This window comes from Oryx dammah, unplaced genomic scaffold, assembly GCF_014754425.2.
Source record: "Oryx dammah isolate SB20612 unplaced genomic scaffold, SCBI_Odam_1.1 HiC_scaffold_8, whole genome shotgun sequence".
Taxonomy (NCBI): Eukaryota; Metazoa; Chordata; class Mammalia; order Artiodactyla; family Bovidae; genus Oryx; species Oryx dammah.
The window spans coordinates 52205094-52222718 of NW_024070192.1; the positions used below are offsets into that span (position 1 = coordinate 52205094).

The 17625-nt window shown below is 38.5% G+C and overlaps 1 protein-coding gene across 1 annotated transcript in view; it reads right to left on the bottom strand.

The window, feature by feature from the left end:
• PPM1E (protein phosphatase, Mg2+/Mn2+ dependent 1E) overlaps positions 1-17625 on the bottom strand; it is a 226510-nt gene that overhangs the window by 14580 nt on the left and 194305 nt on the right. Inside the window, exons 2-3 of the mRNA XM_040244203.1 lie at positions 9815-9933; positions 3129-3328 (exon numbers count right to left, since the gene is read on the bottom strand). Coding sequence (XP_040100137.1) covers positions 3129-3328; positions 9815-9933 — 319 coding nt within the window. The remainder of the gene's footprint in view (positions 1-3128; positions 3329-9814; positions 9934-17625) is intronic.

The following is a 17625-nucleotide window of genomic DNA, read 5'->3' on the forward strand; positions in this document are numbered from 1 at the left end:
CTACAAGAATATAGTAGATAACACAGGGAGTACAGCCAGTATTTTATAATAACTTTAAATGAGCTTTAATCTATAAAAATTTCAAATCACTAAGTTGTATACCTAAAACTCATACTATAAATCCTATGAATCGCTTAGGCAACTTCACTTTATTGACTTATAGTATTAGTTTTAGGTATACAACATAATGATTTGAAATTTTTATAGATTAAAGCTCATTTAAAGTTATTATAAAATATTGGCTGTATTGCCTGTGTTATATACTAGATTCTTGTAGTTTATTTACTTTATACATAGTTGTTCAATATATCTCAACAAACATTTTTATTTAAAAAGTAACAGTAAATTAAAAATATATATTTATCTAGTTGGCTACCCCAGGTATTAGCTGCGGCACATAGGATCTTTGATCTTCATTGCAGCACGCAGGATCTTTAGTTGAGGGGTTTGGACTCCTAGTTGCAGCACGTGGGGTCCAGTTCCCAAACCCAGGGCCCTGCTTTTGAAGCACAGTGTCTTAGCCACTGGACCAGCAGGAAAGTCCTCAACAGCAGTAATTTTTTTAAATGTACTCATTTTTAAACAGTTCAATTGGCAGGGTAAGGGTAAAATTTTAAATAGCATATGTAAGCAGTTTTTAAATGATGAGTGAGCTGATATGGGATCATCACAAAAAAGAAGGGAGCAATAATAGTTTCGTGTGGGCATGAGAATATACTTTAAACAATGTGAGATTGGTAAGGAGATTCTTAAACAATATAACATCAGAAGAAACAAAGGAGCCAACAGGATCTCTTCTTTAAAAAAAAATGCTGGTGTCTTCCCTGTTATAAAGATAATGGGTCTATGGAAGAAACCTAAATGTCCATCGACAGATGAAGAGATAAAGAAGATGGGGCGGGGGGGGGGGGAGTGCACGTGTGTGGTGGAATACTACTTAGCCATAAAAAAGAGTGAAATGACGTAATCTGCAGCAACAATGATGGACCTAGAGATTATCATACTAAGACAAGGAAGTCAGAAACACAAATACCATATAGTATCGCTTATATGTAGAATCTAAAATGTGACACAAATGAGCTTATTTACAAAACAGAAAACATTCTCACAGACATAGAAAACAAATTTGTGGTTACCAAAGGTGTGGGAGAAGAATAAATTAGGAGTTTGGGATTAGCAAATACAAACTATAATATATAAAACTGATAAACAACAAAGTCCTACTGTATAGCACAGGGAACTACATTCAACATTCTATAATAAACCACAAAGCAAAAATCTGAAAAATAATATATATATATAAATATATATATTCTTCAGGATATTTATATATACGTATAAATGTATCGCCTTGCTGTACGCCAGAAACTAACACAACACTAAATCGACTATATTTCAATTAGATAATGTATGTTTATTTGGACTAATAAAGAAGTGTACGCTGTTGTTCAGTCACCCAGTCACGTCTGACTCTGTGTGACCCCATGGACTGCAGCACACCAGGCCTCCCTGTCCCTCAACATCTCCCAGTTTGCCCAAGGTCATGTCCACTGCTCAAGGTCATGTCCACTGCATCGGTGATGCCATCCAGCCATCTCACCCTCTGATGCCCCCTTCTCCTTCTGCCCTCAGTCTTTCCCAGCATCAGGCACTTTAAGTGCATAGAAGGAAATAAATAGTATTAGATATATTTACATCCACAGATAACCAGTCTTTTTTCTATACATATAAATTTTTTAATAAAATAAAATTAGAATCATAATGTACACAAAGTTTTTACCCTGCTTTTTGTCACTTACCATATCATTAGCATTTTCCCCATGTCGTTAAGTATTACTCAAAGACATTATTTTAAATGGATATGTACTATACATCTTACAAGCATATCATTGCTATCATTTCCTACATAAGACTTGGATCATTTCCAATTTTTTATTATTGATAATGTTGTGTAAAACATTTATGTCAAACAAAATATGTAAGCATTTTCTGCTTCCTTATAATATAAAATCAAAACTGAAATTATCAAAGTGTGTGAAAATTTATATAGTTCTAAATACATGTTGCCCAATTGCCCTCAAAGTCTGTTTCATTATAGCCAAGAGCTCCTTGCTGAGTTAGGCCTTTGGGTTGATTTTTGAGGCAAAATGAAAACCAACCAGGTTAACAAAGTGTAATGATGCCCTCGAACCTGAGTACAATCTTCAAGGGTGCAGTGATTTAAGGACTGTTTATCACATTATGGCCTTTAGGCGTTATATTTGCATGGGTGTGGTGTCAGCTGATCTATACTGTAAAATAAGCACCAGTCACCAGCCCACCATCACTGCTTGACAGTCAGCTAAAATTTAACTTTAGCTGCTAAGTGAAGGAAATAGTGTGCTTTGTATAAATCACTACATTGTAATTTTAAAGTTATGGACTTGAGTGAAGAGGCAAGTGACAGGCACAGGAAACAAACCTACCTCTGTTTGCATTAACTAGAAAAAGAAGAGGAAGATAACAAGAAAATGGTTATTAAGTTGACAAGGCTCATATGATCCAATTTGTCAGTCACAGAGATTCAGGAAAAGTAATTCCAGCTACTTTCCTAACTCAGAAACCAAGATTTTAAAAACAGTCACATGAAATCAGAAAACTATCTTAGTTTCCAATTCATTCTTTTATGTTTGTGTTTTGTGTTGCTTCAGCAAAACAGTAATGTGGGAACGCAATAGACAATGTTTGATTATACTATAGAAATACCTTCCTTTAAAAAACAGCTTTATTGAGATATAACAGTTTTCCTTTTGGTTTGTATGTTTATAGAATGTCTTTGGAAGGTTATACAAGGGCTGGTAATTTGCCTCCGCAGAAGGGATCTGAAGTGTCTGAGAGACAAGGATAAGACTGGGATTTTTATTTTCCAATAAACCATATGACTGCATTACCTATTCAAAACACATGAAATAAATAGTTCTTTTCCCTTCGTCTAATGGAAGAAGCAAATCTGTGCCACTCTGCCCTTAGTCCTATTCCAAGCCATCAGAGATACTATTACAGTTTGCTACAACTTCTCTTATTAGAAAACAGGTCTGTGACGGTGTTTTATTTTTCAAATTTCGTGACACTTCAGAAGTGCCTTTTACCTCTAGGTTGAAGAGCATGTTAAAGTCAGGGATGCAGACATGTTTGTCCTCCATTTTCCTGCGCATGTTTTTGATGGCATGGATTGATGTCTCATAATAAAGCTGGGGTCTCCTGCGGAGAGGGAAGTCTTTCACCCAGCTGCAGCAAATCTCGTGTAGTTTGCTGAAGACAGAACGGGCCAATTTCACTGTCTCAATCTCTGTGAAAGAAACAGAAATCCCCGATGAAGAGCCTGGTAAAACTGCTTTTCACTTGCCTGCCTAGGAGAGACAGAAGTAGGTCACCTTAGTCAAGCTCCTCCTTAGTAGAAGAAATTCCTCCTTCTCGAGAGAAATGAAATGTTGTTCTGAAGAAAGAAAATGACAACCTGTCTGATAGAAAATCATCAGCCAGCAGCTGCCACTAAGATACCCTTATGTCATGAGGAGAAAACCTCTGAGCAGGGCTGGATCTATTCCTAGGCTGGAGTCCTTCCAGCCTGTGAAGTGCTCTGGCCATGCTATCTACTTCAGAGCACTTTTGTTTGGCTGCCAAGGTTATCATCTGAAGACCCAAGCCCCCTGTGCATAGGAAAATGACTGAAATATGAACAATGATTATCCAAGAATTAGAATATGAAAGGCTTATGAAAATATTATTTACAAAGTACAGGAATAAGAAGGGTTCACTTTGACTACTGTTTGTCTTCATCTCTTTCTTTCCTCGTCTCTTCCTTTATCTTACTCCAGTTTCCTTTCTTTCCTGTAACTGATCATAATTCAGAGTTGAACTATACGTTTTTTGTTATTTGATGTATTTTTTAATTAAAGTTTCGGGCAAGAGCTTATATAGTTTAACCAAAAGGTTAACTACGGAAAATGCACTTCACATTCTATCAGTGTGTGTAACCCTCGACTGGACAAAGCAGACGCCAACAGAGGCCTCTTTGCCCTAGACTACTGAGTCTCCTACTCGGCCCATTTGGCGGACAAGCCTCGCTCACTTCTGTGTCTCCCTGCATCCCTCAGCGGATGGACAGATGTGGAAGCTTTCAAGCAACACTGACGAGTACTCAGGAGACTGTGTCTCACATCATCTCCACTCAAGCTGTCCTCTACTCAAGCTGCAGCAGTTGAAATAACCAAGCAAAGATTAGGTTTTCCCAGGCCAGTATTTTAGAAGCTCCCCCAGTGAAGTGAAGTGAAACTCACTCAGCTGTGTCCAGCTCTTTGCGACCCCATGGACTTCAGCCCACCAGGCTCCTCTGTCCATGGGATTCTCCAGGCAAGAATACTGGAGCGGGTTGCCATTCCCTTCTCCAGGGGACCTTCCCGACCCAGGGAATCGAACCTGCATCTCCTGTATTGCAGGCAGATTCTTTACTGTCTGAGCCACTAGTAATTTAGAATTCTCAAAACAACTGTTGATTTCACTTTACTAAGTCAGAAACAGCTTGACAGGCTGAGAAGATGTGTACCAGATGGGCAATGGTTGCACACGCCTCTTCGGATCTAGAGCACAAATCTCAAAGAAGAGAGACTGCGTGTTCTAGAATGGCCTGGGAACTGAGATTCCTTTTTTTTTTTTTCATTCTCTACCCTGCTGCTGCCTTAATCTGTAACTTTTACCTGTTTTCTTATTCAAAATTCTTTTTTAAATGACTATATTCAGAAAGCTGGTCTCAAGGTTTTTGTTGCCTTTATCTTTCTCATTGACACAGTACAGGGTGGCAAACCATGTATGTGACTTTGTCCCCTTTGCCATTTTTATATAACTGAAAATCAAGGGTACATTTGGAAGAGAAAAAAAGTTCAAAGAGTAAAAGAGGTGTGTATAAGAGGGAAAAACTGAGGCCAGTAGACAGCCTAACATTTTGATTATTTTTAGCAACTCCAATCTTTTTGTTTGTTTAAAACACCAGTTGCCAGAGACTGTCTCTTTCAGCCAGCAATTACCTATTTCTATCACTTTCAACCCATCTGGTCTCTGCAACAATATATTGCCCCAAATCCAGACTGTTTATTTGGGTCTGCATTTGCCTCAAACACAAGGGAAGATTGCAAAATAATAAGTGAGTTCAGAAACTTTCAGGGAGCATGGGGTGAGATGAAACAAATGACTGATATTAATTATCAGGATAGTTTCCAGATCCTCAGATAATAATATAAAACATCATATTTTGGTTTATTACTTTTTATCTTACTATATAGACCTCTACTGTCAAACAGAGTAGCTTACTAGCTACATGTGGCTAATTAACTTTAATTAAAATTACATAAAATTTAAAACTCACTTTTTGGTCACATTAGGTATATTTCAAGTACCCAGCAACTATATATGGCCAGTGGCTACTACCCTGGACAACGTGCAGATAGAGAACATTTCCATCATGTCTACTGCACAGCCCTGGTGTAGACAAATTAAACTGGTCAAGGGAAACAATACTGGCTTCCTCTTTTATTTAATAACCCGCTAGATCTGTCTTAGGCTTCCCTGGTGGCTCAGACGGTAAAGAGTCTGCCTGCAATGCGGGAGACCCGGGTTCGTTGATCCCTGGAGAAGGAAATGGCAATCCACTCCAGCACTCTTGCCTGGAAAATCCCATGGACAGAGAAGCCTGATAGGCTACAGTCCATGGGGTTGCAAAGAGTCGGACACGACTGAGCGACTTCACTTCCACTTTAGATCTGTCTTTGTTCACACCATCTACTACAACTCATCACATTTTTAACCAAAAGATAACATTTTTTGAGTATCTGCTACATTCTATGTCTCTGGAACATTTCACTAACAGGTAATATCACTCTCAATCCCAGGTCTATCTGACTCACACCATGCTCTACTTTTCCCAAGTTAGATTGCACATGGACACTGTATTTTAACTGTCCTTGATTAGTCATAGTATAGGTGGCAACCCAGTCCAGTACTCTTGCCTGGAGAATCCATGGATGGAGGAGCCTGGTAGGCTGCAGTCCATGGGGTCACTAAGGGTCGGACATGACTGAAGCGACTTCACTTTCACTTTTCACTTTCATGCACTGGAGAAGGAAATGGCAGCCCACTCCAGTGTTCTTGCCTGGAAAATCCCAGGGACGGGGGAGCCTGGTGGGCTGCCATCTATGGGGTCGCACAGAATCAGACACGACTGAAGTGACTTAGCAGCAGCAGCAGCAGCAGTACCTAGCAGATAGCAGAAGCTCTAAAGATGTTGACTAAATAAATGAATAGGCAAACTTATAAAATTAAATAACCACTAATAAAGTATTTGTATGCTTCTTGGTTGTTAATTCTGCTTCCTTGATCTCTCCAACTGTTTCTGCAATGATGCCATTTTTTAAAAATTACTGTAATTCTAAAACATGCTTTAAAATAAGGAGGACTGGCTTTTCTATTATTATTAACTTTAAAGATGGCACCTGGGTAGTTCAACATGTTTACTCTTCCAGATGAACTACTTATTTTGCCAAGTTTGTGGGGGAAATATGTTGCCATTATGTTTGGGATCACACTGAATTTACAGAGTTATATGGAAAAAATTGACTTCTTTTTCATATTAAGTCTTATTCAGGAACAAGTTATACTGTTTCATTAAATGAAATCCATTTTATCTTGCTCGATAGAGTCTTAACATATGTCCTATTTCTTACTGAATTTATTCCTAGTTATTTTATTTGCTATTTTGAGTCAGAATTTTATTTTAATGTGTTATTTGGCACCTAGCAAACATTCCTCTTTCTCCCAAGAATACTTTCTTCTCTACTCTCAGTCCATGTGTGTCTAAGGGTAAAATGTGATTCAGATCTAACCATTTAGAGACCACATTCCTCTGGCCATAGTTATTGGTTCAGGAAAAGGAAATAACCCAAGATGGACTGATTAGAGTGAGTCCTGTGACTTATGTAGGAGCAACTGAGTAAAGTTACTCATTTTCCTGCTTGGTTTGAACCTGGGCAGATGAAGATCTGATGTTCCTAGCAGGCATTTTGCTACCCCATGGAACCTGAAAATAAAATCCAAAGGAGAGAGTACAGCTGAGAGTTGGAGAAATGCCAGGTCTTCATGACATCATGTGAAGCCTGGAATCTAGCTGTATAGCCCTTATCTTGAAGGACAGCCAATAAATTGTTTTGCTGAAGCCAGTGGTTACTTGCAACTAAAACATTCTTGAGTATATACTCTAAACATGCACACTAGGTTTTTGGTTTAAGCCAAATTTTGTCCTACAATGTCCAGTGCTATTTTATTAAGTATATTTTTAAAATTAGAAATAAATATTAAATTTTATCAAATGCTTCTTTGGGCATCCTTAGAGATTATTCTTTTTCTTTTGACCTATTAATATAAAAATTATGCTAATAAATGTCCCAATATTTTTTTTCACTGCTGTCTCCTCAGCAGCATAGTGCTAAGCTATAGTAGGCCCTCAATAAAATACTCATCAAATTGTTCTACTAAGTATACAAATATTTCACTTAAGATTTTTCACATTGATTATTAAGACTCATCTCTTGTTTCTTGGTTCTGTCTCAGCCAAGTTTAAGTATCAAGTGTTATGCTATGCAAATTTTCCTCTTTCCCCATATAACTGGATAATTCATTTTAAAAAGCAATGGAATTACTGTCTGATTGTTTGAAAACATTCACCTATAGAATCACCTCTTTTTGTCCTTTTTGCCAATCTTCTCAATCTCTTTCTGCTTAGACAAAGCTTTATTAATTTGTATATTTCTAGAAAATACCCAGGTTTTCAAATTTATTTATATAAAAATTTTCATAATTCTTTTAATATCCTCTATATTAGTGATCATTTTCACCCTTATTTTTAATTTTTACATTAGGATATTTTATACTGATTTTAGGTTGTCTGGACAGGAGTTATATCTGTCAACAGAAATGCAAGGTTGTTTAACAAACACTCTGTTAGGGATGGCATAAACATAAAAAGAACTTTAGGGTAAAGTTTCTTTAAGTCTGTTTTTGGAAACACCTAAGAGGAGAGTCACACGGCATTTCAGTGGGGACCTCCGTGCCTTTAAGGCAACGACAGCAGGCATTACTCAGTATGTTCATTCCCCCTCTTTGGTATGGATAAACACAATATGCCCTGCAGAGATTCTCCACTTAGTGATTTGGGTTAAACAGATTAAGGACATGCAAATAGTTTGGAACTATAATAGATCATTGTGAATCACAGCAGTGGCATGGAGGCATTACTGGGTAATATCTTGGAAAAATATAAAATCAGGATGACTAATGATATCCACCAAAAGAAAATCCCTTCCTTTCACATTTACTATCTTACAGGGGTTCAGAAAATTCTTCCAACCTAGGCACGAAGGGCAACACTTCAATCTTGAGTATTCTCCTGTACAGGAAGTGGTGTGAAAACATCAGCATATAAATAAATTGCTGCTTGAAATGGAAAAATAAAATCAAATAAAAAAGGATGAAAAAAAGAGAAAATTGTCCAAAGGTAGCAGTCCACCCCCTCACAGCTGTAAATTACTCATCAGTCGTTACTGTCAGTGGACTGATCTGGAGCTGAGTCAGCCATCACCCTGGCTGCAGTGAAGCACAATTTAATCTCCCTTATCTTTTCATTACAGGGCTTTTACTTCATGCATCAGTACGAGAGAGGAAGGACCAATGCTTTGCAGCAGGAATTCCATTCAGCTTGACTCTGGAACAATTTGGTTCCAAGTGAATCAATTACTCTCAGTAAAAACAAGAGGAATTCCTTCCTTGCCAATTTTCTACCAAAAATTCTCTAGAGAGATGAAGGAAGAACAGGAATGATTATTTTTATATCTGCCTCACATTCTCTGGAATCTAGCTGCCCTAATTCATTAATATATGTTTTGCTCCCTCTGTCCCATGTTTAAAGGCAAATGCTTAAAATAGAACAAATAGAATGAAGTATTAAAATTCCTCAACAATTCCTAATTCCCTAGTTTTTACAAAAATTGGTATTTTTTAATGTGTTAAATATGTATAAGCCTAATACAGTAATAAACATGCCTTCATTAATAAACATTCTCATAATTTAACAGAAAAAAGATGCCCGTGCAATTAAATCACATAATTGTCATAAAGAGCTCTATTTATTGGTAGATGTAAAAAAGTTGCAAATAATTTTATTTATGTATTTATTTTATCTTTGGCTCTGCTGGGCCCTCCTTGCTGCATGGGCTTTTCTCTAGCTGTGGCGAGCAGGGCTACTCTCTAGTTGCAGAGCGCTGGCTTCTCGCTGGGCTGGCTTCTCTTGTTTTGAAGCCACCAGGGAAGCCCGGCAGACATAAAATTTAATAGGATTAATGAGAAGTTTTGTAACAACTGACCTCCTGAATTTGTATATCTGAGTTTTTTACCTGACTTCTTAAAGATGAATTAAAACTTTAAAGTAGATTTTTCTCAAACCACCCTTCCCTTCCCTTATCCATCTTTTCTGCTGTGTCTTCACATTTCTCCCTTCTCTTCATTTCCCTAGATATTATTTATGATAACATATTGTTACCATACTCTCCTGCTCCAGTTACCTGCACATGGCTTCAAAATATGCCTATATTTTCCCCTTCTACTTTTACTGATTAGTTTGAAAAAACATGTTTCTGAAGTTTTTCTCTTGCTACCACTATAAAATATCAACCAGTGGGTAAACATAATTAGATATAGTATTCTGTAGGTATTTCTGTAGAAAGGTACTTGCCCACAGTCCCTTCTGTGCCATCCGTTTCCTTTGGAATATAATGTGCAGAAAGATCACTCTGAAGGACTTCGTCTGATGTGGCTCTGGCTAGAGCGGCAGCCAAAAAGGAAGGGCAGTTACTGAAAGAAAACAAGAAATGGCTATTCAGCAAGAATTAGAAACACCCCACTTAAAATTATTACTAATTACTTTACCTTTAACATATTGTTTCAAAACAAAATTATACCTTTAAACTACATTCGATGCACATTTCTTGAGAGGATATTATACGCTACGCACGTTGCCAAGGCACTGAGGATACAGTGGTGAATTAAACAGACACGGCCCCTGACCTGGGGGGCTTACAGTCTGGTTAGGGAGACAGATGATGAATAAGTAAAAAAAACAGGATATAATTTTGAGTTGGGATAACTTTTATAAGGGAAACAAATAGGATAGAGAGCATTAAAGAGAAATACCTACTTAGAATAATCAGGAATGCCTTGCCTTAAAGGATGAGAAAGACTCAATTAATATGGGGGTGGGATTTGGGGACAGTATTCCAGGCAGAGAAAAAACAGCATGTGTGCAGACCCTTTCTGAGAGCAAGGCATGTCTGAGGAACTGGAAGAAGCCCAGAAAGATGAAGTATAGCAGGTAAGGGGGAGAGTGGTGAGGAGTAAGGTCAGAGGAGCGGGTACAGGCCAGTTATATGGACCTCTTGGATGGTAAGGAATTTGGATTTTACTCAAAGTGCAGGGGGAAGTCACTGATGATTGTAAGCAAGAGAGGGTCATAATCAGATATGTTAAATAAAATAATACGTTGACTGCTGTGTCAAAGGGAACTGGCAGGGAGCAGGAATGAAGGAGAGCGATTAATAAGGAGACTGTTGTAATCCAGATGAGATTCTTTAAAAAGTGATTATATTTTAGAGAAAGAAAATATAGAATTTGATTATTATTGTATGCAGAAGTGAGAGAGAGAGAGAAAAAGAATCAGCCTAGGTTTTGGCCTGCGCCACTACGTGAATGGTGGCATCATTCACCTAGATGGAGAAAACAGGAAAAGACAGATATGTGGAGGAAAAGGGTAAAGTAGAAAATGAGAGTTCATTTTAGCCATGTTAAGTTGGAAAAAAATCTCTGCAGTATCCTAGTGAAGGTGTCAAATGGTTAATTATATATTTTAGTGTGGATCTAAGAGATGTAAGGAAATTTGGAAGTCATGAATGTATGGATGGCATCTAAAACTAGAGAGATAAAGGGGAATTCCCTGGTTGTCCAGTAGTTAGGGCTCCACACTTCCACTGCAGGGGGAGGAGGTTCCTTTCCTGGGTGGGGAACTAAAGGTCTCACAAGCTGTGCAGTGTAGCTTAAAAAAATTTTTTTTTTAAACTATGGAAATAGAATAGATCACATAGAGAAAACAAAAAGAGAGAACTGCTATGGACCAGTGACTTCTATGTGCCTCTGTTTTCCCCCTTTGGAAATAGTAAGTACCTCCTCAATATATCCACTGTATGTTGGGTAGTGGCAGGGAAGGGGTAGATAATACGCCACTATAGTCCCTAGGTATCCAAATCAAATGGAACTATATTCAGGGAGCTGTCATCAAGAAATTATACTCAAGGAATCTCATTTGGACCTGACTTCACTGAGATCCTGAACCTGAGTCTGATGCCATTAAGGGATGACATTTTGGGAGACTCTGAGGGGAGAGGTGAAGGATTTTTGCATGTGGGAGGGATACGAATTGTGTGGCCAGAACAGACTGTGGCAAATTGTTCTTCTAAAAAAGATCACGGCAATATTTCTGGTGCTACGTGCTCTTTAAGAACCTTACCATTACACATGAAAGTGAATGAGCCTTTGATGAAAAACGAAGTGGCAAAAGTGATGCTGTGTGGCTTCTGAGGTTTGGTCATAAAAGGCTGCATGACTTTCCCCTGGCTTTCTTGTCTCTCTTCCTTCACTCTCTCCTTTTCCTCCCCCTCCTTCTCCTTCCCTCCCCTCTGGGACACAGACAGGTTCATGTGGGTGTTAGCTGAGGCTTCCAATCAAGAGCTGTTATGATCAATTGCTTGACATGGTAACAGCACAGACCTTCAAAAGATACCAGTACCAGCCTGAATCTTCCAGCTGAGGCCCCAGACATTATGGAACAGAGAAAGCTAACTCTGCTTTGTCCAGTCTTATGCTCAAAGAAACTATGAGTATAATTAATGATTGTTTCATGACGCTAATTTCTGTGCTAATTTGTTACACAGCCATAATAACTGAAAACCCAACATTTAGAAGCTTAGTGGAAGATAAGGAACCTATAAACACTGAAAAAAAATAGAAAGATAAGTAAAAGGCAAACCAAAGGAGTAGAATATCTGAGTGAAGGAATGGTCAAATGCATCAATACTACTGAGAAGTCCGATAAGGGAAAATTAGATACTGAATTTAATAACATGTAAATAGATCATCACTGACTGGGTGCCAAGACAATTTAATGGGGGAAAAACAGTCTTTTCTATAAATGGTGCTGGAACAATTGTGATATTCACACACCAAATAATCAATTTAGCCTCTTTCCTTACACCATATACAAAAATTTTTTCAAAATGGATCATGACCTAAATGTAAGTGTTAAACTATTAAAATCTTAGAAGAAAGCATAAGGGATTTCCCTGGTAGCACTACGGAAAAGAACCTGCCTGCCAACGCAGGGGACATAGGTTTGATTCCTGGTCCGGGAAGATTCCACATGCCTCGGAGCAACTAAGACTGGGTGCCACGACTACCGACCCCGCACTTCAGAGCCTGAGCGCCACAACTAGAGAGCAGCCCCCACTCACCACAACTAGAGAGAGCCCCTGCACAGCAGTGAAGATCCAGTGCAACCACAAGTAAATGAAATTATTAAAAAAAAAAAAGCATAGGGGTAAAACTTCATGACCTTGGATCAGGCAATGGTTTCCTTAAATATGACACCAAAATTACAAGCAACAAAAGAAAAAATGAGTTAAATTGAACTGTATCAAAATTTAAAACTTTATGCCACAAATCAAGAAAGTGAAAAGACAACTCACACAACAGTAGAAATATCTGTGAATCACATATCTGAAGAGGAGCTGCCATTAAAAATACATAAAGAACTCTTTTAACTTAATAATAAAAAAGACAATGCTGTTTTCAAGTGGGCAAAGGACCTGAATAGTACTGCTCCAAAGAAGATACACAAATGGCCAATACACACATGGAAAGATGCTCAGCCTCATCAGCTGTTAGGGATGTGCTAACCAAGACCACAATGAACACTGGATTCCCTGCAATACTGTTCACAATAGCCAAGACATAGAAGCAACCTAAATGTCCATCAACAGAGGGGTGGATAAAGATGTGGGACAATGGAATATTACTCAGCCATTTAAAAGAATGAAATAATGCCATGTGTAGCAACATGGATGGACCCAGAAAGTGCCATACTGAGGTGAAGTGAATCAGAGAAGGAGAAATATCATATGACATCCCTTATAGGTGGAATCTGCAAAGAAAATATACAAATGAACTTACTTACAAAGCATAAAGAGACTTACAGACTTAGAAAACAAACTTATGGTTGCCGAGGGGAAGGGATAGTTAGGGACTTTAGAAAGGTCATGTACACACTGCTATATTAAAATGGAGAACCAACAAAAACCTATTGTATAGGACTCTGCTCAATGTTATGTGCCAGCCTAGATGGGAGGGGGGCTTCAGGGAGAATGGATACACATATATGTATGACTGAGTCCCTTCACTGTTCACCTGAACTACCACAACATTGTTAATCGGCTATACCCCAATACCAAATAAAAAGCTTAAAAATAAAACCTATCACTAAAGGTTAATAAACACAGAAAAACAACCACAATGAGATACCATTTCAACCCACATGACGACTGTCATTAAAAAGGCAGGTAATGAAACAAGTACTGACAACTATGTGGAAAAATCGGGAACTCTCATATATTTCTGGTAGGAATGTAAAATGAGGCAGGTGCTTTTGGTAGCTCTTAGAGTGTTAAACATAAAGTTACTAAACGGACCAACAATTTCACTCATAGGTATATATCCAAAAGGAATGAAAATAAGGCCTTCCCTGGTGGTCCATGGCTAAGATTCCACGCTCCCAGTGCAGGGGGCCCGGGTTTGATACCTGGTTTGGGAACTAGACCTCACATGCCGTACTAAAGATTCTGCACGCCACAGTGAAGAACAGAGATCCCATGCGCTCCAACTAAGACCCACCAGTGCAACCAGATAAGTAAATATTACCCCCAAAACCCCAAAGAAATGAAAATACACATCCACACAAAAACTTGTACATGAATGCTCGTAACAGGATTATTCATAATAGCCAGAACGCATACACAACCAAATGTTCATCGACTTATTACGGATAAATAGGTAGTATATTCATCAGCCAGAAAAGAATGAAGTATGAGTATATGCATAGTATTGATACGATGTAGATGCAACCTGAAAACATTACAGGAAATGACAGACCGTGGTCACAAAGAACCACATACTGTAATATTCCATTGTATGAAAAGTTCAGAACTGACGAATCTATAGAAATAGTAGAGTAGTGGTAGCCTAGGGCTGAGGACAAGGCGAGACAGGAACCACTGTGAATGGGTAGGGGGTTTCTCTGGGGGTGATAAAAATGTTCTAGGGACTTCCCCGGTGGCCCAGTGGTTAGGAACCAGAGCCTTCCAATGCAGAGAACTAGGATTCAAACCCGGGTTGGGGAACTACGATACCACACGCTGCAGTGCAATTAAGTCTGTGTATTGCAACTACCGAGCCCGAGAGTACTAGAGACCCGGCGCACCGCAACTAAGATCGACTCAACGCAGCCAAATAGTGGTTTCAGTAGATTCAGAATGGTTTAACCATCAATCTAATCTATGGTTTTAGAACATCTGAAAAAATATTTATTCAAATACATAAATACAGTCTTAATATTCAAAATCTTAGATTATAGTGATGATTAACCATTCTGAATATACTAAAACCACTGAATCGTATACTTTAAATGAATAACTTTCATGGTATGTGAATTACACCTCAATAAAGACATTTGGAAAAATCACTGACTTTGTTAAGAACCACTGAATAGTGGAAGTGAAAACCAGATTAGAATGGGTTAGTAAAGGAGGGGTAAAAAAAAAAAAAAAAAGGAGGGGTAAGGAGGTGTGACAATGGAGGGAATGGGGTGGTAACTTTAAGGGGACCTGGGCCGGGGGAAGTCTGCTGTTTTAGAATGCTGTGGAGTATGACTGCATACTAAATGAAGTCATCCAAAATGAAAGCCTGAGATACTGTGGGAGAGAGGGCGTGACCAAAGGAGCAAAGCTCTTGAGAAGGCAAGAATGGATGAGGTGCAATCCAGACATGGAAACCCTGACCTGATAGGATGTGGCACGTTTCCGTAATTGGAAAAGGAAAGAAGAAAATAGATACAGATGCAGGTAGGTTTCCAGATTTCTTAGTAGGAAAATAAGAGAATTTCCATCTAACGGTTTGAATCCACCATAACTTATTGAGGCTTACAGTGTGGGAGGCACACTGTTTGTGCTCAGTATATACATAAGCAAAAAAGACAGAACTCCCTAGCTTTAGAGCTTACATTCTAGAGAGTGGTTTCTCAACGAAGTATGAGGCTAGATCGGTAGTTCTCAAACTATTGCATGGATCAGAATCACCTCCAGAGCTTGTTAAAATACAGATTTTTGGGCCCCATCCTCAGTTTCTGACTCAGGAGGCCTGGAGCAGGGCTTGAGGATTTTCTTTTCTAACATGTTGTGGTGCTGGAGAAGACCCTTGCAGAGTCCCTAGGACAGCAAGGAGATCAAACCAGTCAATCCTAAAGGAAATCAACCCTGAATATTCACCAGAAGGACTGATGCTAAAGCTCCAATACTTGGCCACCGATGAGAAGAGCCAACTCATTGGAAAAGATCCTGATGCTGGGAAAGACTGAAGGCAGGAGGAGAAAGGGAGAACAGAGGATGAGGTGGCTGGACGGCATCACCAACTCAATGGACATGAGTTTGAGCCAGCTCTGGGAGATGGTAACAGACAGGGAAGCCTGGTGTGCTGCTGTTTATGAGGTCACAGAGTCGGACACGACTTGGTGACTAAACAGCAGCAGCATGTTCCCAGCTGATGCTTATGCTGCTAGTCTGGAAACCACACTCTGAGAACCACTAGGTCAGATCATCAACTGAGTGGTGACAGCAGAAAGCATGTGGGAGAAGGGATGAAGAGAAAGTAAATGTGAAATATCATTCAACAGTGCTAAGAGACTGTTTGAAGTTTGAGACACTTTTTAAATTAAATCAGTCCTTCTGCTTCTATAATCATAGAATAGGTAATTTCTCTACCTGTGTTCATGTGCCATATATAACATGTGTGGGTAAAAAGAACTCTAGTTCATCAAGATTTGAAGTTTTGCAAGGTGAGTACTAATAAGCACAGATATGGAAGCTGAGCAACTTTTAAAGGATATGATTACAATGTTAGACCATGGCCTCTAGGTTGGCTAAGAAAGAAAGAACAGATATGACTTGTAGATCAATGTGGTCCAAATGCAATTAAAGAATTATAGTGGGGATACTTGGACATATAATCTAAAAGGAAAGAATGCTGTAGTCTGAGAACAAGATACTTGCATGTATGATTTTGGAGCTGGTGCAATTTTTATAACAAGGTGGGACCTTGAAAGTGAGTGGCTTAGAAACAGACAATATGGCAAAGTTCACATCCTAAGTCCCCAAGAACAATTTTGAAAATTTTATCATTCATCAGTATTTTTCAAATTGTAGATTATGATCCATTAGTGAGTAATTATATCAACTTATGAATTGTGAACCACAGTTTGTTTTAAAAAAGGAAATAGAATAAGGTACAGAAGGTAAAGCTAGGTATTCCAGATATATATTAGGGAAGTATATACCGAATCCTGATTATGATGAAAAAAATGGAAAGTTACTGTGTTTTGAAGTGAAGTCGCTCAGTCGTGTCTGACTCTTTGCGACCCCATGGACTGTAGCCTACCAGGCTTCTCTGTCCATGGGATTTTCCAGGCAATAGTACTGGAGTGGATTGCCATTTCCTTCTCCAGGAGATCTTCCCGACCCAGGGATCGAACCCGGGTCTCCTGCATTGTAGACAGACGCTTTACCATCTGAGCCACCAGGGAAGTCCCTACTGCGTTTTAACAATTATGAAATAAATTGATGACTTTCCCTGAAACACACATGCTTTATAAACAGTATTACCAATTATCCTTTCATGCTTATCTGATTTTTCTTGATGAGTCAAATATTCCTTCACAGATATAAACTCTTTGTCAGCACTGCTTGTCTTTACCTTTCATCATGCTTTAGTTTGATTAACTGGATACATTTAGATATTTTGCCTAAATGGACTCTTAGATATTTATAACATTTACTTGGTCCTTTGGCTATTTTAAAATTTATGTTTTAAAAAATCTGAAAATCTTGATTGTAATCATTTCCTAGAGTTCACCCCAAAAGGATATCTTTTTTTTAATAGTTATTAAACTATCTGGATCTTGGTTCACTAAAGGTAAGAATGTGAAAACTTCACAGAATAAGGCAAGAACCATTAGTCTCATTTATGTGTCACCTGCAATACATTTTTAGACACAGTTAATGCAATTTTTTACTTTTTGTCAGACAGAATGAAAATATTTTCAGTGAAGTAGGGAAGAAGATTAGCTGACTAATACCTAGATATAAAACATCAAACTAGACACCTCACCCACATCAG